This window comes from Tyto alba, unplaced genomic scaffold (genome assembly GCF_018691265.1).
Source record: "Tyto alba isolate M040663 unplaced genomic scaffold, T.alba_DEE_v4.0 Super-Scaffold_1, whole genome shotgun sequence".
Classification (NCBI taxonomy): domain Eukaryota; kingdom Metazoa; phylum Chordata; class Aves; order Strigiformes; family Tytonidae; genus Tyto; species Tyto alba.
This window is the reverse complement of record NW_024881261.1, coordinates 39,669,332-39,694,401: the sequence shown is the minus strand read 5'-3', so window position 1 is coordinate 39,694,401 and position 25,070 is coordinate 39,669,332. Positions and strand designations below refer to the sequence as shown.

Below are 25,070 nucleotides of genomic sequence, written 5' to 3'. Positions count from 1 at the left end.
TAGAGGGGACTTTGCAAGGTGTTGAGAGTGGTCTACGACCGGGGGAAGGCTGCTCCCAGCACTGTCTGTCAGTATTTTACCCTTTACAAAGGCTGCAGCAGTGGAAGATGAAAGTAATTCCTTTTTTTCTAAATGTCAGCTTTGATACTTAGCAAGGGCGCATTTGAAGCAGCAGTAATCCCATGCAGGTCTTGCTTTCCCGAGATGTGAACTCTGGAGCTGTATTTTCTCGTTGATACACTGTTTTTCACAGGCAGGAGGTCATGCCTTCGCTAAGCACATGCTCAACTCTTAACAAGCATTTTCACATCCAAATCTGACTCAGATGAAAAATATAATAATTCAACTATTGCATAGTTATTAAAATAGCTTATTTGGAAGCAGTGGGGGTGATAATGGGATCGCAGAACATCTTTCAAAGCTAAACTTAAGGCTTCCATTTCCCTAAGCGTATGAAATCACAAAGCAAGCTAGGAAGCCAGGGGAATTGAAGGGGATGGCTAATGTTTCGAAGCAGACAAGTAGTTAGGTTGGTTTTTTTGTTTGGTTTTTGGTTGGTTTTTTTTGTTTGTTTGTTTGTTTTTTTTTTTTTCCAAAAAACATCATCTGTAGGGACACCCTGGCTATTTTCCTGCATGTTTAAAGAGTCAAAGCCATTTACTGGCCTGCTGCCAGCCCATTTTAGCTTAGCGGCTCCTAAAAGAATTTCAAGCAATAAGAATTACATTTTGCCATCCAAGATGAATGATATCACTTCTGCACAGAAACATCCTCCAAATGAAATAAGGAATAGCTACCCATTAAAAACACAGTGTGCAAGAAATACACCTTTATTAGAAAGTATCTTCTTCTTCTTAAAGCGTAACGGATTAGGAAATGTACCAAAGTCTGGCAAAGCTTGTGATTTAATCCAAGACTAAGATCGGTACAAGGATTTGAACATGCACCTGTAGCTCTGATGGGTTTGGGTGAAGGCACAGCACAGTTATTTACAGTAGATCACCGACAGCTGAGCAAATTGCAACTGCAATTTCCCAAATGCTTTTTGAGCCCCATTGTATCAGACTAATCCCTTGCTTTGCTGTCAACAATTTATGTTATTTGAAGTATTCTGTAGATCAACCGAATAATCACGCCTGAAAGTGAAGTAAGAAAACTAAGAGATATTAAAAACAGAGTACAAAAACATCTGCGTGTGATGGTGTGCTGAGCAGATAGAGCTAGATACACTTCATTCCCGTTACTAAAATGAATTTTAAATACAGCTGTGAATGAGATCCTTTTAACTTACATCAGAAATTTCATTACAATAGCCCTATTGTAAACCTCCAGGTAGTTTTACATTAATGTCCAATATAATGGGCGAGATCAGACTTTGATCTTCCCTTTAAAGGTTTACAGACACTGAGCTTTCTCACATATTCAAAATCTCATGTTATCTATATTTTTGATGTTTTACATTGCTATACCTGTGTAAAAGCTGTGAGATCAGTTAAATCATGAGAATAGTTTTGGCTTCTTTTTTTTTTCCAGATGATTTAAATATTAGAGCTCAGCACTTCTCAAATCATTTCACAGATTATTCAGTCAGGCACTGAGAAAATACAGCAAATGCAACTAAAGTCAAATCCATGTAAGTGGAGCACAGCATATTCAGGATAAATAAATGCACTGCCCAACTGTGGGGTTTGGGTTGACCTAAGCGCTGCAAACAAGCAAATGGCAAAAATAATATTATCACGTGGCAGCAGTTTCTCAGGACCCATATTCATTGCTTAGAACAATATTCTAAGCATCACGTTTTTTAAAATAAACCTCCTTTACTCAGCGTTACAGAGTAAGTTATCGTAGTAGCAGGTTGTCACCTTCCTGCTGCATCGTGTGGGTCCCGCAGTTGGCTGCCGGGGCAGTGAAGGCAGACACCCATCTCGGCAGTATCATTTGCTCAGCTTCCACAGCGCCTCTTGGTCTACCTTTGATTTAGTGCTGAATGTTTGGCAAAACGAAGAGAAATCAAAATAAAAGAGTCTTGCAGTTGAGTATTGGCGATATAGGTGGCACCACACTGCCATTATTGCAGTGGTCCAACGTTACTTGTGCTCACTAGGTAAGGATGAGATGTGGGTAGAAATCCTGAGTCTAATGTGGACTACGTCTAGACCATAAGCTATATATGGAAATTAATTTGAGCCTTCAGGAAAACCGATTTAGTATTTTTTTACACGGAAGAAGGGAAACAAGAAAAACAGGCTTGTTTCGGTGGATCAGCTGCTGGTGGGATGGAGCTGTCAGCAGTAACTTCAGAGTTAAGGCTGCATTGAGCTTTTCACTTACAGCAGGATTAAATTTCTTCCATTTCACAGTTCAGTGATTGAATTTCATCTCCAAATTTGATACAATTACTGTTCAGGGGTCAACTGAATTTGCTGTGCAGTTTTTGGGTACCACTCTTACTAACTATTAACAATTAATGTTCACTCATTTTGAAATATGGACCTCCACTCTCCACTCTGTTCCCTCTCCCTGATGTTTAAATAACTGCGTACACCACCATTTCAAAGCTTTGGAGCTATTCTCACCATATCCCAGCCTGGGAAGTTTCTTGGGTGAGCAGGAAGAAACTCCTTCACCTGGCACTATCTTTCCCAACTCTGCCAAGACAATTCAGCAGCAGGGAGATGGTGCTCCCCCACCTCCTCCCCTGGTGCTTCCCTCCCAGAGCCCAAATCTCTTCCTCCCCAAAATACCTCAGGTGCCAGCACAATCTACATACTTGCCCTTCATCTCTCACTGGCTCTACATTTCCTTCTTTCCTTTCCCTTACCAATGCTTGGACATAAAAGTGAGGTCTGACCCAACTGCTCATGGATCTCACAGGAGTTGGTGAGTTACAACCAAGGACATCTTGTCTAGCAGACAACTCTGGTGCTGGAAAAGCCACAAATGATCCCACAGCTATTTCCATCAGTTCCAAAAATCAGTAGTTCCCTATAGTAGAAGGATCACTGAGTTTTATTTATAATATATTTGAGTCCATTCCAGTGTCTCTCTGTTATTTAAGTCAGAAGATGAAAGTGGGACAGAAATAGCCCATCTTCCAGTGACATAATCCTTACAAGGCTATTTAGATAAATCTTCAGGACAGCTCAAAAATGTGCTGGAGGCCAAATGTACAGACCCAGAAACTGTGCAATAATGTTTTAATGCTACTTTTGCCTCTCCATCTCTCACGGATGCCGAAGTTTGCCAAGGTTTCTGTTTAAAACTACCAAGACTGTGCTACTTGAATCTCTAAGTGACCATACTGGGATTAATAAAGTATCCTCAGTGGTTTATGAAAAACATATTTAGATAAATGCCAAAGGAATGGTTAATATTCCTAATGCACAGACCTCTGTTTCCATCAAGTGCTACCACGTACAACTGGAAATGCCAAGAACATGGTTGCGTTCACTGCAACATTTTTGTTTCCTCTGGAATGAGCTTCATTATCGTCAGAAAGCTTTCTGCTGCACTTTTATTTCATCAGTATGGGCCCTAATTCTATAAAACAAATGTAGTAAAATGTTATAATAGAAGCTTGCTTCAAAGGCACTAATTTTTTTTTCACTAGCACTTCCATCTGACATCTGACACAGCCTATTATCATATCAAAAGGTCAAGTAAGCAAGAGGAAAACATATAGATTATTACCTAAATAAAAATGACTTGTTTTTAAAAGCTAATTTAATATATCCCTCGTGAGCGACACAGTGCATTACACAGTGCATTTTCTCAAGCGGAAAGCAGCCATAAAGTCTACGTGGTGCAGATCTCTGCATGAGTAATGCAAGTCTGAAAGCAAACAGCAATTCACCTTCAAAAAAGAAAGTCACAATTTAACAGTCTCCACTACCTTCATTTAGGGATATCACTCTGCATGGGTGCTTGCCTTTTAAAATGATTTCTGAGATCTTATTTTCTAAGTAAACACCTATTTATTACAGCAGTTGGTAAATCCTATAGCCAGACTTGGATACAAACTACCGGTGGCTTCAGGACGAAATTACAAATTAAGACTAAACTCAGTTATAAGCAAAATTCTCCAGCAGAAAGAAGAAAAGCTCTTGTATACCAGAGGCCAAATAATGCCATCTAAAATGTTTTTTCTAAACAGCAAGATATTTAAACTCATCAAAGCTTAACAGGTATCAATGATCAGTTTATGTTTTCTCCATGGCACTCACCAGATAGGAGAATTACTTTAATTATTTACACAGCTTAAAACAAATGATTGCAAGCTCTGATTTTTGTAGCACTAATGAGCTTTTTTTCCCCCTTTTTGCACATCTTAGAAGGATTTCCCCCCAGGTCTGGCATCGCAGATAGCCAAGGCAAAAACTAGTTCCTATACAGTCCCTAATTCAGAATACAGTCACCAGAGAGGGAAATGGAGCCAATTATTACAGCTCTCAGGCTTCCCAGACCTTCCTAATGCTGTAAGACAGAAAATATTTTCTCTTGCAGAAAAATTACTAATCTAATCGCACTCTGCATGTCAGTGAATTATTTCAGCCAAAGCTTTCAAAAGCTGCGGCCCAGCGGAAAGTCAGACCTTAATGAAATCATTCTCTAATTGGTAGCTCCCATTTTGGAACTTTTGACTCTAAAAATTTCCATTTTGGCAGGGGTTAAAATCTTTCTTGGCCTATCTTATCTATATTTCTAAAAGAAAACAAGATAAAGAAATAGAAAACATCCTTTCCTAATACACGGAGTTGTTTATGATCAATACAAAATCCACAGACTGGCTGGATGTCAAAACCACCACGTAACAGTGTGCTTGCAGACACAGTATCTGCATGCGAAGCTTTCCCATCTTACCAAAACAGGAATTTGCATGAAGATAGGCTGGTTTCTGCTGTGTGTCATGGCCCATTTTTTGGAGCTGAAGGGCCAACTCCAGCCTTAATTCATTTATGGGGAGGTTGACCAGAACTTGTACCTATAAACCACCAAAGAGCAGATATCTACACTACAGGCACACCAACATGTGTGACCAGATCACTGCCAACCACCTTCAGACAAACACAGAAATCGGGTTATCAATAAAGAGCAGTCTTCATACACAAGGTGCTTTAAAATATCTCCTAGCCCAGATGAGAAGCATGTTTCTGAAGCAAGTCCTCTGAGAAGTCCTTCTCTTGTCCCTGAGTGGGACAAGAGTGCAAGAGTTGGGCTTGTCTCAGGTGATGCTAAACTGGAAGATATGCCTCAGAAGTTGATTTATGTGCCCCAAGCACTGTTTAACATTTTGACCAGGGAACTAGACTTAAGTATCCCAAAGGAAAACCCCACTGAAATGTAATTTGTCTGTACAGCAGGTCCTTGTCACCAGTGTTTATTTCTCTACACATCTATTTCTCTGGATCTGTGCTACTTATTAATACTTAGACCTATCCATGTGCAATAAGCTTTCAACTCCCAAACACAACTTCAGCTATTAAAATAACTCTCAAAGACAACCTCATGAAGCAAAAGAAAAGGCTGCATAGAAGGAGACACATCTAGAGCCAGCAGCGGCCCTCCAAGGAACACGACTGAGGAGCCACACAAGACACTCGAAAACACTTTCTCTTGTAAACACGCTGGCAAGGGAGAAACTAGACAGACTGAGGGATATGGGGATTTCATCTTGCAAAACACAGTAGTTGGACACAGCTCAGGGGAAGCCTTCAACAGCAGATGGCACCTGCACACCAGCTACCAGCCACCGGAGACGTCAGCCCCGCCACGCACACAAGCACTTGTTTATGGCTGGGAGCCAAAAGCTTTTCTTAAACTGGTGTCTTCAAAAAAGCTAGGGCTAAAAGGTATTGCAATACATAGTACCATTTTGTGAGTAGCAAAAGAAAGGAAAAGAGACGGGCCATCGTACCACCTTCCTTGCTCAAACTATAAAGCTGTATCTGCACCTTTGTCATTAGAATAAAGTCAATTTTACCTTTAAAGCTAGAGTGTAAAGGGAAAAGTATGTACAAAGTATATAAAATTGGAAAATATTAATAACCACCTACTGCACCAAAACTAAGTCAATAAATCACTAGGATGTTTTGTTATCGATAAATGTAGTGAGAGAAGCAGTCTAAAGTGAAAGAAGAGATGACTCTGTCCAGTAAAATAAAAGGTTTGGATGTAGCTCTTTATAAAACACAGCTCAAGTAAAGATGAAGGATGTCCGGGGCCAGAGGTGCTAGGAAAGGAAAAGGCATCTTATACCTACACAGAGGTCCCTGCCTCCCTGAGTCCTATGAAAAGCAGACAATTTTGGCTGTGATTACCAAGATGTATTGCCCTAGGGCTGCAACACAGCTGGAATGAAATAAAAAAAAAAAAAAAAAGGAAAAAGTGTAATCAAAATAGCCTACATCTGCGGAGACCCGGGAGCAACAGCATGAAGGCACCAGTGTCTGGACTTCAACAGGGTGTTAATTTCAAGCCCTGCTGCTACAGATCAACATCAGCAGGCAACTCTAGCTGTGACAGGAGAAAAGGAGCTCAGGGACACTGGTCACAGGACCGGCCAGGCTCTGCTTGGCCAGGCAAAGCCCAGGCTGCTGTCGGTTTTCCCAGCTTGGTGCTGTCCTTGTCTTTGGGCCACAGGAGAGGCTCTCCCTTACTACAGCCGTGTCAGAGGAAGGTGCGGCCAAGCTAGAGGGGACCTCATCTGATGACCTTGTTAGTGGTTAAAGTAGTGTGCAGCGATTAACTTCAGGAGTTTCTGGACGGGGAAGATGCCAGCACGAGGGATTTGTGTGCCTGAATGGTGTTCACTGAACCCTCGCCTCACTTGGCACCAACAACTACAGTAGAAATGACCTGTCTCCTCTTGGATTTATGAGAGCTGCAATAGCGGTTCCATCTGGAAGCAATCTACACTTAGATGGGTCTCCTCTTTATTTAGGTATCTCCTTCATGCCCTAATACCAATGAGGCTGGACCTGACCCTGGGACATGAGTGCTGTTCTTCTGAAACCATGATTTTTCTCAGAATGTGAAAGGAATTAAATGTTTGCCTCTCCCCTTCACCTATTCTCTGGTAAGGATGTAACTATAATATTCATTAGTTGATGAATTTATTAACTCATCCGAATACATTCAAGAAGTAGAATATTAATTATATAATCTCACAGATGATACACTGATGATTTCTGATTTAAGAGATTTAACATGCTAAGGAGAACTGCCAATCCCAAGCTTGCAAAAACAACAGAAAAGTGTCTCCAAAATTACTATTAGTTGGGTAGTAAGATATTAGTTGTAAAACAGTAAGTCAGTTTTGGTGCTGGAGTAAGCTCATGTTGTAGAGACAATCTCTGTAATCTTGAGGATAAAAAAGGATTCTTCCATATAGAAGAAAACCATAATTTTTATAGTCATCTGACTTTCAGGAAATTCACAAAGCTGCAATCAAAGATGACTCAGCCTGGGCTCGTGAGCGACTCTGCTGAATCCCACTGCTTTCAGCGGCACATGTGCACACTTGCTCTCCTAGACAGAGAGATGTCTTCTTGAGGGAAAGCCAAAGCCCTTGAAGAACACAACTTGCTTCAAGGTCTGCTTGGCAAGGACTCCTGGGCACCTTCGCACAGGAGCATTGACACAGCCTTGCGTTGGGTGTCCTGGCTGCCCTTGCAGGCCAAGAGCAAGGCATTTAGGATACAATCCAAAGGTGCCCATGCAGAACAGAGAGACACCTACAACCATCACAGCCAGGATGCAGATACCTGAAGCCATGGTCCCCCTGTGACACCTCATTTAGTGGTGCATGAAGACCCTCTGCTCAGCTGAACTATTTTTGAATGGTAGTATGTATTTTCGTTGCCTTCAAGAGCTGAACAGTGTTTGCTCTTCCTGTCAAATCATGATGAGGGGTAGGAAGTTGCAGCTAAGTTGTCTACAGCAGTGTGATTGCTAGAACATTTTTCCAGGTCCTAGGAGCACCTTAACCATGTCCCAAGGCTTGGCTGGGAAAAAAAACAGGATGCCGAGAGAGAAACTCAACAAAAAAGTTGTTCAGCCCTTTCCGACCTGGTGGACTGTTGGATACATGGAAAGATCTTCTGACCCTGTAACTTCTGCCTAACATCCTCTCAGTCATGTCTGCACTGGGACTACCTGCTCTGTGACCCCAGGGTCATGCTTTGAAGGTACAAAAAACCCACCAGTGCCAGCTGGTAGTCATTTCTGCAATAAATTCCTGCCCATTACCCAATTCCTGCTTTAGGAATATGAACCCTGCATTGGATGCAGTCTAAACTTGTGCTTTTGTTGAACAGAAGCCTACAAAACAACAGGAATTTAATAATCACCTTGATATGGTAGATTTATACTAAAATACCTTTACTGCCATTTTGTGGATATTTTTATATGCATCCTTTCACTTCATATTTCTTAACCAATAGCAACCGATAAGAAAATATCAAATTGTTCGCATTTTGGCCCTGAATTTGGCCACCACACCAGCCAAAGGCAGGCTCTGACACTCTGTAATAACATCTCACAACAATGTCCTTCATATTTACTCTGTGCGGTTGCATCTGCTGAATGTCTGACCTTTCCATGGATCATCCTGATCCACCTGATCCACAGGGACACAAGGGTATGCAGAAAATTTCTATCATTCCACAGGCCTTTTGCCATCTGCCATGCAAGCACTGAAAATGAGATGCTAGTTACAAGGATGCAAAAAATTGGAAAAAATATTTTTTATGTGATTTGACTTGTGTAAAGCTTCACCAAACCCAAATGCACTTCATGTGACGAATTATTCCCTTTGACAAACTTCCCCTTGGAAAAGATAAACACTTGAAGGACAGTGAGTCGGAGCTAATTAACAGTTGCCTGAAAAGTAATCCAGGTTAAAATTTCTGTCAAGTAGACTTTTCTCCCAGAGGAGTGTTATCTTTTAAGATATAGAAACAATAACCCTTGAATGACAAAACTTTCTGAAATAGAGTACAATGCATCTCGCTTTACTCTCCAAGTAACTTTTCCATTTTTTTCCTCTTCTATTCATCTTTTTGCACTCGTGCTTGTTTTCAAGGAGTTGTGCCAACGTGAATATGGTATTTGACTAATAAACACCATATCTTTCGAAAAAACATTCTTTTTTTTTTAATGTTTCTCCAGGCAAACAGCACTGATCCCTTCTGCTTTTTCAAAGTCAAAATGTCAATATACAAAGGGCAATAACGTCACTGTCACCTACAGTCCCAAGTAACAGGAGTCAAGAACAGGCCTCTGACTTTTAAGATAGAAATGTTGTTATCAAAATTAATTGATTTCTCCTTTTGGAGAATAATTCGTCCATCACCAGGAATCCTTCATTTTTCTCTCCCATTGGGAAGAAATACGTGGCATTTGAAGGAAAAAAGAGGAATAAAGAAGATAAAAGCTCAGAACTGTTAAGGTTAACATTGGCCCATTGGTTCCTAAAATGAAGAGTATATTCAAAATAGGACCAAAACTGTAGTCCCCCCACCCAGTGCACAAGGGATCCTTAAAGCCCTTCCCTAAAACTCAAAACTATCCTGAAAAAGCCTCCAATACAATCTTCGTACACAAACATTTCCTGTGATAAGAAATTACTACATGATACTCTATTAATAGCAGAGCTTAAAATCGTAAATGCGAAAAGACAGACTATGAAATGGGTAATGGCAAGCCCTATTTGTAAATTTTGCTTGGTGCTAATAGGTTGTGCTGTAACCTTATAAAATCTTCAGTGACAATAATATCATGTTATTACTAAAATCCACAATTTCATTACCAATGTTTTCTTCCTTTTTTTCAGATGAAAATCAATATAATCCAAATAGTAACACTAAAAAAATAAATATCTAAAATAATAATAGCATATGCCTGGGATACATGGGACCAGATCTTTGAAGTTGCTTAAGTTACTTTTCCAGCACTTCATAAAATTCTTTGCATAAGCTGCTGATGGCATTAAAACACCATGATTCAGCTGGTACTAATAGCTAATATATATAATAATATGTATATATCTATAATATCTAATAGCTAGTTATCTGCTGCTATAGCACTGTGTCCACTTGTCTTCACATTCTGTGCCCAAAATACCAATTTTCTGGGATGGTAAAAAGGGTTGATAGCCTTCTGACTTTTTAATTCACTGAACAAGAATTTTAGGGAACTTAACTATGTGAAGAATAAAGCTTACATGTTTTATTTGGGGCAGGGAAATATTATTCTAAACTAAAATGCAACCCTGGTGTGCCTTCTACTACCTTAAAATAAATTAAATATGATTAAAAATTTATTTTAAATATCACTCAAAGATTTCATAGAAGGAAATACTATCTTAATTTGTGGGTACTTTGCAGTATTGACCAGTCTTGTTCAAGAAACTAAGTTTCCTGGGATGCATATTTAGTTTCTGAAACATATTAAAGATATTAACATATGAAACATATTGAACATATTTCTGAAACATATTTAGTTTCTGAAACAAACAAGTTATTTTTAATCAAATAACTAATTAAGGCTTCTCATGTTCTCTCCAAAGAAGTGCCAGATAATTTGCTAACCATGATTTCAAACCCCTCTGGTTTAATGAGAAGTTACTATGTATAACTTGAGCAAACTTTAATTTAGACGGCTGCAGACCACTGATTAACAGTCACATCCAGCATTTGACTGAGAAAAAAACTATCTCCTTCTTTAACATGGTAATAAAAAAATCAGAAAGTAAAATAATTTTGTAAGAGGAAAAGCAAAATAATATTGTATAAAGCAACTTCAGTTTTCTTTTAAACAACTTTTGCTTTTGAATCATATAGGCTTATATTCAGTATCCCTCTAATCAGAACACTTTCCTCTTCAACAGGTTTATTGTTGGTATAGAATCAAAGCACAGACATAACAAAGTTTTCCTATCAAAACCAAACTGTAGATCAAGAATGAATCAAGAATGTGGTTTCTTTGGAAATATTTTAATATCTCAATACGCTACAGCTCACTTCTGAAAGGAATGAATATTTATAATAGGTCTTAGGATTAATATATTGCTTCACATCAAGGTAGCTCTAGTATTCATTCAAAAATGACAAGCTCTATTTCCCATTCTTTGTCTCAGAACACATTCTGACTTTGTGAAAATGTCTGAGAAAGATCAGAGTTCTCTAAAGAAACAAATCGTATTCAACAACAATTTCTATCACTACTAGAGCTTTCCAAGATGTGTAATTTCACACCTTAAACTATTGCATGAGAATTTTTGGAAGATCCAACACTTCTGAGGACTCAAATATTGTGATTAAGACAGACCTTGGGACCACCCAGCTCTGGGCACTGACCTAGGGATACCTGTCCTCCCTCCATATTCATGGGGAGAGCCAGGGAGACAGGAGGAGGTTCATCCAGAAGAAAATTCAGAGTAAGCACCTAATTCACTACTTTTTAAGCTGTTTTATACTATTGTGTTGAGGAAAAACGGGGGTTTTTCTTAATTACAGTGATGTACTATAAACAAAAACGAGATTAAGGTTTTATGGTGAACACAGTGAGCAGATACTTACTTTGCTTTTGCTTCTGCATCTTCATAGGCTTTATTGGAAACATCATCTAGGCCACCAATCAGATGTTTGAAGGAGCTGTAAAAATAAAGGGGTATTTTTAGAGGGAGGATCTCCATTTGGGAGCCAGATAAGTCAACATCAACAGCAACCAGGGGCCATCTTTTGACATCAGGCATGGCCATGACTGACCAAACCGCGGCCAGGGCTGGGTATCTGCTGGGAAACACTGTCTCAGACATGCTGGAGAAGGGGTGGAAGCACAATAACCAATACCAGAAAGATCCAAACTTATTTATCCACCTTTTTTTAGGGACTAAACCCCCTGCAATTTGCAATTACTGCTGAAGTTTTCCCTCCCTCCAATATAAGTTTTAGACTAAACATGTCAATGTGGCTGGTAAATCCCGTGATGGTGGGGTGCCACCACCATACCCCTGCTCTTTAAACAGAAACCCTAGAAACCTCTCTGTTTTCAAAGTAAAGGACGATCTTTATTTATGTATCTTAGCTTTCTCAGTGACGAATAACACAGCAGAGAGAAATAGAATGAGGGAAAAAAGCAGAGAAGGAAAAGAAAGTGAGGTCAGAAAGGCAAACAAATTGTCATAAGCCAAACTACTTAAGAGGAAATTGGGTTAAGCTGAGTAAGATTGGGTGAAATGTTAGAAGAGCTGAGCTGTCTTCTGTACAAGCTGCAAGTCCCCTAACGCCATCCTCTGTCCCAGGGGGCACGGACATATCGGAAAAAGAATTAGAAAATCTTTTTATATCATGAGTGACTCAAACAAGTGGACCCAATGGCCGTTTAATCAACTAACAAGCAACACTCTAGAGAAATAAAATTTAAAAATACAACTGTTATGTCTTTGGTAGTGATATTACACAGTGTCAGACACTAAATAAGAAATACAATTTTAATATTTTTAGTATTTTTTAATAGTTGAAATCAATCCTGGTGAAAAGCATAGTTCCCTACTATACATTTCCATTATTCCCAGCGTGTGTCATGCACAGGTTTTTGTTTTTTTTTTTTTTTCAAGAACCATATGCAAAATGAGAAAAGATCAAAGCTAATTTAAAAGGATGAACTGCTGCAAACTATAGTCTCTTGACTAATCTTTGCCTTAATGTCACAGCTTCGGAATGAAAGTCCTGCAGTTCCTCTGGTTTCTATATGTTCATGACACTCCTGAGACACTAAACATAGAGCCAAAGAACAGAAATGGCTATTAAGAAGTTGAAAAAATAAATTAACTGAAAGGTTGAAAAAAATATAAATAAAATAAAATCACCATTTAGGATCATATTTACAAATTTAGGAATAAGAACAGAATATTTAATATGGCCCTCTCTCAGCAAAGACTTTTAGGATAAAAGAGAATTAATGTTATTCCTTAGGCGAGGAAAATACAGGGCAAGTTAATAAAGCTAATAATTTGCAGATCATTTGCTTTTTTCCCCCTAAATCACTTTGTTTCAGATCACATGACGTTATATAGGATAAAAAGCCACATATGAAAAACCTACTGACTGAAAAGCTCCAAACCCCAGCTGCTTGTGAAAATACAGCAGCGAGCAGAATTCCCCACCCTGATGTATCTGGGTTGAGAGGAGGGCAGCTGTGGGAAATGCAATATCCTGCAACGTACAAGGTTAACCAGGGTGACTTCACACTCCCTTTGGCCTCAAGTGTGATGAAACTGTTCAAACCATGCTTTGCCCAAGCAGCTTAAACATGCCATACAGTCTTAAGTGGGTACTTAAGTGTCCTGCTGCATCAGGAGTTGCCTGACCCTAAGCCAGGTACCCCGCGTGCATGCGGTGAGCAGGAACAAGACTTCCAGAAGAACGAAATCAGGCTTAATTATCTTGTGTTATTAACAGCAGCTGGAAAAAGCCATATTTTACACATTATTCTAATAAATACGAGGCAAGAGCTCGCAGAAGAAGTAATTATATTGGTTTGGATATAGAGCTGCTGTAACAGGTCTTTCCAGCGTGGCTTTTTGCATAATTACAGTCATCACTGCTCTGGAAATATCCTCTGCCCACGCAAATTCCCCGAGTTTTCCACTTTGTTTCATTCGTAATATTTTAAATGATACAATCTAGGAAATAATTTACGTAGCCCAGAGAAAGCAATGGGAACTCATTAATGAGGAAGAAAAGGCAAAGCCCCCTTTGCTCCTGCATGGAAATTGTGTTAGGGATTTTTAACAAGGCAGGCTGTAATTTTCAATTTTAAAATGTGTTAATCATCAGAATATCTTTTTGACCCACAATTCCTTACTCAGCAGTGAAAATATGAAAAATTCAGTTCATTCAACACATCAAGGTTTGTCTTTCCTGTGCTGAAGATGTGCCATAAGATAAAGCCAAACTCTTGAAATGACACTGAAAGCAAAGCAAGATGCATATGTTAATTCTCACTTGCACAACAAACAGATATTTAGGCAATTAAGCGAGACACAGTAATACTGTAATCCTCCTGGAACGCTATAAGACATGACCTAAGGTTTAAAATGCAATTTAAAGTAGCTAGGCTTGGTTTGCTTTCATGTGGTTAGGAAAATGTGGCAGTGTTAAACATCCAATTTTTGGCAATGCAAATAAATCTTTGTCTAATGAAACATTATATGGGCAAATTAGAAAAGGGTCACCGAAGGGAGTAACAACGGTTTGTCTAATGTCCTTATATTTTTATTAAAATATCTTAAGCAAGACTTGGGACTGGGGAAGATATTGAAGTTCACTCAAGCCACTTTTTTATTGCCTATCTCAATGCTGTTGAAGTGTCATCTTTGTCACAACTTCCCCAAGAATTTAATCAGAAAACTGCTTTTTTTTTTTTTTTTTTTTCTCTGCATAGCTTTCTCTCTTCATTTTTTCTATTCTGTTCTCATAACCAATTTTCTCCATGGATAAACTTCACCCCATCTGCAAAAAACAGTAAAGCAGCAAAAACTAAAATCTCCAATGAAAGTCTTCAGCTCAGCTTGTATAGGGTCAGTCATGCTAGGATAATATTATTTTATTTTATTTTTCTCCAATTTCCACTGCCAAGAGGGTTGATTCAGTAACCTTTTTTGACACCTCATAGCTATCCCTGTTAAAAAAAAAAAAATAAATCAGGCATTCAAATACAGACAAAAATGTAAAATTCAAAGTGAAAAATCTGGAAATACCTGAAATATTTAGAATGTTTCCTTAAAAATACCTGTATATTTTGATATGTGTAACCGAATTAGACAATAAGAAGAAAAAACATCATTTAGCACTCCATTTCTGCAAACACCACATAGTGTTGCAGCACTACTGGCCTCCGCCAGCAGCAGCTGTGCCTTGAGTTTTAGTGGCTCTTAACCTTCAGCTCCTCCCTCTAACATTTGCATTAGGCAATTTTGTACTCCCAGCACCCGCAACATTTACACCTGGTATATCTCAGCACTCCAGAAAAATATTGTTATCAATATAAATAAATTATATGGAGGAAAAAAATCACATATAAATAAAAGATGAACCTGAATCAACTTCAGTGTAAATAATCTTACAGTTCAGGAGAATCTATGAACTTTCACACACTTTTTCAGTTTCAAGAGGTATGTGTAGGAAAAAAAAAAAAAAAGAAGTTTAAAAACTTGCACCAACTTCTCTCTCAGAATGCCAATGGCGATCAAAATGTTAGGAATAAGTTTTGAACCTCTTTTTCCTGTTTTATCTCCATACAAAGTAGTTGCAAGTAAAGTCTGTCTACACGTGTTTATTTAAATTGATTTACAGAACAGATGCTCAAGGTTGTCCCACTTGCGTACACATAATTTTTATCAGAAGACATTTTATAATAAATTTCCTAGAGGACCAATCCATCAAATCCAGCATATTGTAATCATTTATTAACATTTCCCCAATCAGTCCAACTGTACTTCTGCAACAAATCTAATAACCCCTCCAGGGAGCCTGAAAATTCACTAAGACGAGCTATGACAGGCCAAGTTTGAAATACTTGGGAGGCAACAACGTTGTGCATCTCCCACAATTAATTTCTTCCCAGAGGATGAATTACTGCAGTACCACAATAGGAAATACTTAACTAGCAACAGTATTGCATTTTATTTCACACGAGGTCTTTGTGAGTCAGAACCACAGTAAGCCTACGAATTGTAAAGATAAAATTGCTTTTGGTATTAAAGATGAATACAAGACATCTGACAACTAACAACTGTTATAAAATATTAGTATGTTTACCTAGATCATACAGTTGATCAGAAGAAACCTATATTTTTGCAATGAGCTGTCTGGCTCCCCAAGTATCCAAAGGCTTCTACAAATTCCTTGAAATGGTCAGATGTATAGTTTTACAATTCCCATGAGCAATATGTGGATTCTGCTGAACTTTTCAAGCCAATGTCCTAAGCCCCCCAGTTGGGTTTATGCTTCACTGTTGACAGGAAGAATATCTCCTTCCCTCCATACAGCCTGGCTAAATCAATCCAGTGTCACCATTAAGCTTGGGCATGGAGAAGACACCAGCCTGTCCAGTGCTGAGGTCCCTTAGCAAAGCTGCAATCCTCATTTGATCAGCCTTGCCACCATCTCATTTTTTTTTCCCTATCAGGTTAGTGGAACCTCCTTTTCAATGGCAGCGCACATGGACATGTTGAAACTTTGAATATAATGTGAAATTTCCTGGAAATTTTTCCTACCAGTTACTAAGTTGTTTCTCTGAAATTCACCTGACCAGGAAGGACTACACTATTTTTTTTCCTGGCAAAATGACAACTCTTAATATTATAGCAAATAAACTATTTGCTGTCATAGTCCTCTTCCTTGGGTGAGCAAAATTAATGGTACTCCCAATGTGGTCACTGTAGAGCTTGTACAACCACTGTAGCAGCTACTTCTCCTGGAAATGACATCTGGAAAATAAAAGCTTGCTTTATTTTCTATATGTTTTATAAATACTGGTAGTGATCTCAAACCAATTAGTCAATTGTCTTCAGCCATTCTCAAACACAAACTCCTATAAATCCCTTTAAATAATTTCCTAAATGTGTTGCCTTTCTATTATGCAGATTTCTAAGAACTGAAGCCCGTAAGATGAAGGAACTGTAGGTGTTTTTGTCCAGCTGATCTCCCAGAGATCCGCTAATGTCTCAATTTTCCATTTTTAATATTGAGAATCAGAGTTACAGACCTACTTCTAAAACCTTCTATTTAATTTGAGATCAATTAACAAATTATCACTTAATCCAAATTTATTTTCCATTGTCTGCTCATCACTGCTTACCAAAAAACCACTCGTGACACTGTGTTCATCATATGCCAAAACCTGCTCCAACCAGCTCTGCTGTGTCAGTGACCACTTGTTACACTACCATATTCAGAAATATCTGGGACTTTCAGTTTCTAGTAGCAATTATTTTTGCCTCTTCTCTGGAAATTTAGTTGTTTATAATGACACAGGTCCAGAAATCTCACTTTCCACCAAGACTTTTCACATTTATGATATTTGTATCTAAACACATCCATATCAGACACGTTCAGGAGTGCCTTCACTGCTACTCTTTTGCTATCTTCTTCAATGTGATTTTGACTCCAACCAGATATCTTTGCTGGAAGTGTCCCTCTTATTAAGTTCCAGTTGATTGAATCTCTATGAAATTAATCCCTATTACCTTTTTCATATTTTTTTCCCAGTCATGTTTCATAAGTGGTTGCTCCTCTATCATATTTCCATTATCTCTTTGCCCAAGATTCCTTATGCTTATGAGGCCCCAGTTTGACCTCTCTGGCTCCTTGCACAATTGCCAGTTTTGCAACAGATTTCTTGCAGAATTTCCCACAACAGCTGCAAAACCTCCTTTCTTTGAACAGTCACAGCCTGGGTTTCTTCACAAGTTCCAGTTCTTGGCTGAAGCTATGTGTTTCTCCTTGCTTTCTCATCTTCAGTAATGGCCTGGTGCTATGTTCATTCCCCAGCACAACAAACTATTGCTTTATGCTTTTTTTCCCCTCTGCTAATTTGTGTTTTCCTCCTGTTTGTGATCATTACCTTTGAAGAGCCATGGTTCTTACTGGGACACTTGCCACCCACTGATTTCTCAGCTGGTACCTGCAATGCTTCAGGTGGTGTCTGTAATGCTTCAGTTCTCTGTGCATCCACTTCTCCATGTCTTCAAAATCCAAACTCCAGAATAATTTCCAGTTGCAACTCAAACTCTCTTTTTTTCCTCTCCATGAACTATATCAGATGATATACCTACCATCCATATACAGCTTCCCGCTCAAGGATCACATGCACTGAGCTTCAGTAACTTCCATTCCCTGTATAAATATATTTCCCCTGTTGCTACTAACTTACATGCTGTTCCATTTTCTTCATTCTCATTACCTTAGAAGAACACAACAAACCTTCCCTGTTTTCTGCCCTAAATTTACTGACTCCCACCACTTATCGACTTCTTCAGTCTAGGCCAAAATGGTATCAACAGACTGAGCTAAAGCACTCAACACAATAAACACTCACATTTACATTTCTTCTATGCCACACGTGCTAATTTCAGAAAATACAATGCGGAGTCTATGTGAAATGGTTCACCCAGTTTAAAAGATCAACCAAATTAAAAGTTCAACATTGAACCTGTATCTTCTTCACTGTTAGGTTCAGATTACTGCTGAAGGACATCATCCTAAAGGTTCAACTTGCAGGTTGGTCATGAGCAATATTTATTCATTCACGTGGCGTAAAATGCAGCATAATCTGACATTAAGCCTCCACAAATTCTGCTGAAACTTCTGTGGCAGCTTGGTTGGAGCCAGCTGATTGGCTTCATCTCACTTCCTATGTTGTGGAGTCTGCTGATGAAGCCAAAGTGTGTTAAGGACAAAATCCCACTGAAATTCATTATTCTGGTAAAGGAAGGGACTTAAAAAGATAATTGTAAGATGGAAAGAGTGTCAACATTGTCCTTTGTAACAAATATTTTCAGGACAAGGACAAGTGGGAACAAAATGGTTTAAAATCTGTGGGACACATCAAACGCTTGCTGCACTGCAAGTCATTTTCTTTGTTAGATCATGACTCTGATTGTTTTTACATCAGAAAAGGATGCTGAAAATCCACTGCTGCAAAGCATGTCTACATAGATTTATAAGAAATAGCTAAATAACTTCTTGGGCATCTTTGGGGTGTTTTTGTGACTGTAATGGCCTTGTTTCACAAGGAAATTAAAAAGCAAGGCAGCACCGACACTGTGAGACTTTGGTAATTAAAGACCCATCATGTGCTACTGTTTGGCTTTCTTAATGGTATTTTCAACTCCATACTTTTTGAATTTCAGAAATTATTTTAGGCAAACCATTTCACCTTTTCACGCTTAAGCAAAGTCCCATCTCAAACCCAACTGTCCCAGAGCTTGCTTGATGGCCTGGTTCATCCCTGTAAGGAAAGTTTCCTGTATTATTACCCTCAAAATCCTTCAGCAACTAAAACTGCTCTACAATTGTTCACAATATTGCCAAATCCAGAGACCAGTCTTCCATCTCTCTTAGGAATAACTTGCTGCGAGACCAAGGTGTGACTCTTACAGTTCAAGTGTTAACTCCATGGGAGTACAGCAGCTGTATTAGCAGTGTGGCTCTCAGGTGTTCTGCAGAATAATTTTTGGATGTCTTGGGAAGACTTTTACAAGGAAGCTGGAAAAGTTACCCTGATGACAACATAATACCAATGGGTAATATTAACCCTTTGCTGTCAGTAAGACTGAAATTCTCCAGTTTCTCAGAGAAATGGATTGAGCATTAAAGAAATGATATTTTCCCATAACTTGCTCTTTGAATTTGCAACATCAATTTTGCTGAAATGTTTCAGATCAAGACACATATGGAGCATGAAATTCGCTGCCTCAATAGTTACGTCTGATTAAGCAAAGAACTTGTCTTGTAATATTAGGTAACCGTAATGACATGTGTCAGTCCTCCTTCTGTGCAGAACAGCTTCCAAAAGTAGGTAAAGCTGACTTCCAGTTTCCATTGTTACCTTGAGTATAACTCAAAGCAAATGTTTACCACGATCACCATAATAAACCAAATGCTGTAATATTTTGTGAATCTGGATATAAAGAAATGCTAATTTTCCTAATTAACAGAACAGTGTCTGCACAATTTTCCAAATTTACAGAAGTCTTAGTAGATCTTCTCCATATTAAAATTAGCCTCTACAGTTATTCGCTTGCTTATAAAATAATAATCTAAGAGAGAAGATGTGATAAGAAAGTCAGACCTGGTCAGGACACATGACAACCTTCCCTGAACTATAAATAGTGCTATAAGTAGCACCACTTTTCTTGTGGTATAAATAGGTTTCTTATAAATAGTGTTACTCTGCTACTAATTGCAGAGCATTACTAGAATCTCTAGTATAAATTAACTACAGCTTCATCAGTTTAAATTTAACTTGTACTTCCTTACTATTTCAAGGGCATTACATACTGAGAAAAAGGCACAAGAGACAAGTAAAGAAACAGTCTGTAAAATGATTAGGAATGACTGACTCTGCAATTACTAGTTATTTGGGGGTTTTTTAATGCTTACAGTGTAAAACAAAAATCTCTCTTATAGAAGTGTTCAGAAAAAAAAGCATAAATTATTTGTTGCTTTGTATTTCTCTGAATTAATGCTTGCTAAATTATCTAATTATGCCAATTCTTCTCTTTGCTCCACATGAAGACAAGGGATAGATAGTGTCTTTTATCTACCAGGCTACCTTGCTTGTGTACGTGAAAGAGAGACACTCAGCTGACAGTCCTGAAGTTCACCATCTGATTTCAACAGACAGATCATATTTTTTGTCAATTGAACATAAACAAACTAACATACCAAAAGACATGATTTTTGAAGTATTATTCCCCAGTTCAGCCATTACAGAACACTAGATTTCTAGAAATGAAGAAGTGGAAGATATCTGATTACAAAGCATTTGTGTCAAAGCAGGATTGAGTGTATGTGGATCAGCCCTACAAGATACTTGAGCATCTCTCATATATCTCATCAGAATATAAGAAGGGTTTCAGAGGTCATTCCTAATCCAGTATCAGACCTTTGATAGTATCTTGCATCAAGACTATGTGCCCAGGAAAGAGTTCAAGGACAGAGCAACCTATTTTGATATTTGCCTTGGAACTCTTCTACACCTCCCTGGAAGTTCCTAGCCCAGAGGTAGGTGCTACATACTTAAAAAAATCCAGTTGATGTATTTTCTTTTTGAACACTTGCAAACTCTTCTCATTTTCCTACAGCTCTGTGAGCAAGCCCTGCCTGAAGAGTCACCTCCTTTTGGCTTTCACCTCCCTCCTGCAGGTTTCTTGGGGTTCTTGTACTGGGGGAGGCAGTGAAAAATCAATCCCCATTCATCCTACCCATGTCTCCGATGGTTTCACAAAACTATACTACATTCCCTTGGAAGGATTCCCGTAGAAGGTTTGTCCGTACCTTTTGATGGTCTATGCCAGTGTTTCACTGTCCTCAACTGGAAAACCACACCAAGAGCCATGCTGAATTTTCAAAGTAGTGCTATTCTTTTTTTTTTTTTTTTTTTTTTTTTGCTGTCAGTAAGACTGAAATTCTCCAGTTTCTCAGAGAAATGGATTGAGCATTAAAAAAATGTGATTACCATTCCCAACAACTGTAAAGAGCATTTGAATTTGCAGCACTGTTTTCTGGAGCCCAGGGATTTCTCTTCTAGATTAAATACAGCCAATTCCTTCAAGTTCCCTATATAAGACGTTATTTTACTCTTCTGACCTCTATCCCCTTTGAGCCACAGAGCTTCAAGCAGGGCTACATCCTTTGGACAAGGGCTCTCCATCCCCACATGGGATAGAATAACAACATCTTGCTCTAACATTTGCCAGAAGCCTGATGCCTTTTGTGACATTTTGCCGACATTAACTCAATCTGTGTTCCACCATAACGCCTGGATCAGTTTCCACAGTAATGTTATCCCTCCATTTATTTCAATTTTGTCTTTCTGCTCTTCTTAATTTTCTCCATTTTTCACTACTGAGTTTTGTCATGTTCATTTATGGGGATCTTCCCTCTACTTCATCAAGGACACATATAATATACTGTGAAAGTATTACTCAAAATTAAATGACCTCTCCAGAGAAAATGATCAAAGGCTTTAGCTAAAAACTGTAAAAGGTGCAAACTGGAGATACCACCACCACCACCACCCCCCGCCCAAGGCAGGAAAATGATGTACTTACTCTCTGTCTATGACCAGACAAGTTACTGCTTCAGCTGCAATGACATTGGCTGTTCTGACATCCTCCCTGAAAGAAAAAAATAAATTTCTTAAGCAGACTGTATTATTTTCATGACAAACTTTTTATTTCCAAACATATTGCATTCTTAAAGCAGTTCAGGAATAAATTTATGGGTTTCACAGCTTTTTCTCCTATACTGATTTGATGTTCATCATCTGGTACAGGCTTCAAGCATGCAAAAGTTAAACACCACGTGGGAGTGGAAAAAAAGAAACAGGTTCCCCTTTTAAATAAGACATCCAGCCACACATCAGCCCATGTTTTTCATCTGTTTTAGGCAAAGCCTCATTTCTTGCTATGTACATTTGTGCATAGAAACAGTTTCATCAAAATATTAGCTGTTTGCATAGATTTATTTATGAACATTGAGACTTCTGCTTGTGTCCTTCTCTCTAAAACCCTACATGATATCTCAGTGTTGGAACATGAAGCATCTAGTTAAGTAGGACATCAGCTCTGCTACTCGGAGCAGGTACAACATATATGGTGGGATATAAGGCTCGTTATGCGGTTGCTATCTGAGCATGGAGGAGGCTGGGTCTGTGCCTAAAAAAGGGGCCTGATAAGGACAGAGCTTTTGAAAGGTCTCGGCACTGAAACACTGCACTAGTATTTTCCACAGCTTTTCAGAAATTAAAAATATTGCACTTAGAATTTTCTCTGTATCTTCATTACCAAATGCTTTGTGTTCTCCTTCTCTCTGACCTACCGAGAATTTGGCTGTGGCTAGCTCAACCTATAAAATAGGAAGTTAATTTGTTTTAATCATACTGATTCAGCGTTTTGTCATGGTTTAAGAGATGCTGTTGCATTTTCTGTGCTGTCCAAACAAATGTACAGGATTCAGAGTTGCTGTTTTATCCAAATTCACTCCAAACCTTTCCATATATAAAGAGTAAGTGGATTACAGGCAAAAGAGACCCACCTCTTTTAAACACACCTAGTTCATTTAGACTGGAAAACCACTGTACATTTCCACTGAAGCAGAAAATGAGATTTAAAAATGCTGTTAGAAATAGTAGTTCCCCTGTTTAAAGATTGGAGGTATTAAAGCACTAATATAGCAAAAAAAAGGGTGGTGTGTGTGCATTCATACAGGAGTACACACTCTCCCTTTAAGGTAATCATTAATTAACTTTAATCACTTTTGAGCTCTCTTTCATTTAGTATCTTTAAAACAGAGCAAGCAGAAATACAAATGAAAGAAACATTATTATTCAAGCTTACATTTGAATGCTGTCTTTGACTCTATTTTCAGTGAAATTAACTGTGTATTAGTGCTAATTTATTCATATCGATGAAGAAAATTATGATAATTTAAAGCAAGTAGAAAGAAGTAGCCAAATAGCAGTAGACAATTATCTCTATTATCTTCTAAGACTTTGGTAAATATAGAGAGGATAAGGAATGGTAATATTTAATATCCTGTTAAATTGCTGTAGCCAACTTTTGCTAGTATATTAATACTTTAAAATGAGTATGCAAACTTTTTGGTTGTTCACTAATTCCAGTTAAAACTTAACATATTTGTCTTGTTATGTGAGATGCCTTTCTGCCACAAGAAGACAGTTTATACCTTTATAGTTATAGATCATAAGCATGATTATAGTTACTATATTATGGTTATATGATTACAGACAGGTAAAATACAGCTATTGGTGGCTTCAGTTCAAACATTTAAAATAAACTTTAACGTTAGAGAATACCTAAATAACTGTTAGAAATTAACACAAGCAACTGTTACATCTTCCAGTATTTTGCACTTAATACAACCTTTTAATCAGCATGAAATAAATGCAGACCAAAGGTACTTTCCCGAAGGGCATTTCACTTTGCACAAACACCCCAACCAGAGGGATGGCAAGGGTTTTGTAATGCAGAAAGTCACGTGGTTCTGAGGTTTCTTTATGTTCTGCATGAGTAAAAATAACTGATGTCAGGGAAAAACCAGGTTTTTTAATGAATGATAAACTGGTTCACATATGAAATGTTGAGTCAAGAAATTGCTATCTTTGGGTATCCCCAAAGCCATCCTGCACATCCTTGCCTACAAACCCCCCTCAGCCACTGCCGCGGGACCCTCATCCCACAAACACCAAATGAAGGGACCAACAGGGGAAAGCAGCTTTCTGTTTTCCACAGTCTAAATCGATTGTAAGTGGGCTTATAAACGTTGCATGCTCTTGTGCTAGGGGATGTTCACCCACAAGGATTGAAAATCTCATCAAGTTTCTAAAACCAGAAGGAAAAAAAATCAACGTATTTTCAGTTCTATATCACATTAAACCTTTACGTGCATCAACTGTGAAACACAAGACACGCTCAGACTTCCAAACACTGCCAACACTTCACATAGGCTTAGAAATGTCAAACGTACCTAGGACTGTGCCACCAGTCTACGAATTAACCTCAGTCACCTTCAAGCAAAACAAATTGTAAGTCCATGTTTTAAAAGGTAATATTTTGAGAGACTGTTCCCAGCTACATACAGCACATGACATTAAATGCAACAACTAATTCTTAGAAGTGCAGAAGTGCACAGCATTAAATTCACAAGTAATCATTTGAAGTGCACAGCATTAAATGCAAAAATAATTTCCAGATGTGCAGGGCATTAAATGCAACAAGTAATTATTAAAAGTGCATGGCACTAAATGCAAAAGTAGCTATTAGAAGTGCGGGGCAGTACATGTAACAAGTAATTATTAGAAGTGCACACCATCAAATGCCACAAGTAATTATGTGAAAGCCTTGCTTGCACGCACTGACTTGGACACTTTCTGGACTTCGTCGCAGGAGTACTCATCGCTGCTCCCCGAGAAACAGCACTCTTCATCAGAGGAATTGTCTTCGCTCTCCGAATACTCCATCGCCACTGTTTGCCTCCACCATTTCCTCCTGGGAAAACGCCTCCTTCCTTCCAGCCCGTTACTATATTTTGTCCTCTGTGTGAGCTCTGGTATTTTACAGCCCCTCCAGCTTCAAACTTCAGGGCTTGGAGAAAGGTCACAGCTGCTGGGGTGGTGCTTCGAGGGTGTACCGTTGGGGAATACGAGCAGAGGGTGTTTTGGAGCCACAAAGAGGTACGAGGCTCCACGCAAGTGGGCACGGCTCCTGCCCCTGGCACGCGCCTGGAAACCGGGGCAGGAGACCTTGTACCACC

At 38.7% G+C, this 25,070-nt stretch overlaps 1 protein-coding gene across 3 annotated transcripts in view; it reads right to left on the bottom strand.

Moving 5' to 3' along the window:
* The window catches only part of PRKG1 (protein kinase cGMP-dependent 1), a 533,418-nt gene that overhangs the window by 58,256 nt on the left and 450,092 nt on the right, over positions 1–25,070 (bottom strand). For all 3 annotated transcript variants that reach the window (XM_042789839.1, XM_042789836.1, XM_042789830.1), the window contains 2 exons: positions 21,848–21,913; positions 11,583–11,657 (listed from right to left, as the gene is read on the bottom strand). In XM_042789839.1, the coding sequence (XP_042645773.1) occupies positions 11,583–11,657; positions 21,848–21,913 (141 nt within the window). The remainder of the gene's footprint in view (positions 1–11,582; positions 11,658–21,847; positions 21,914–25,070) is intronic.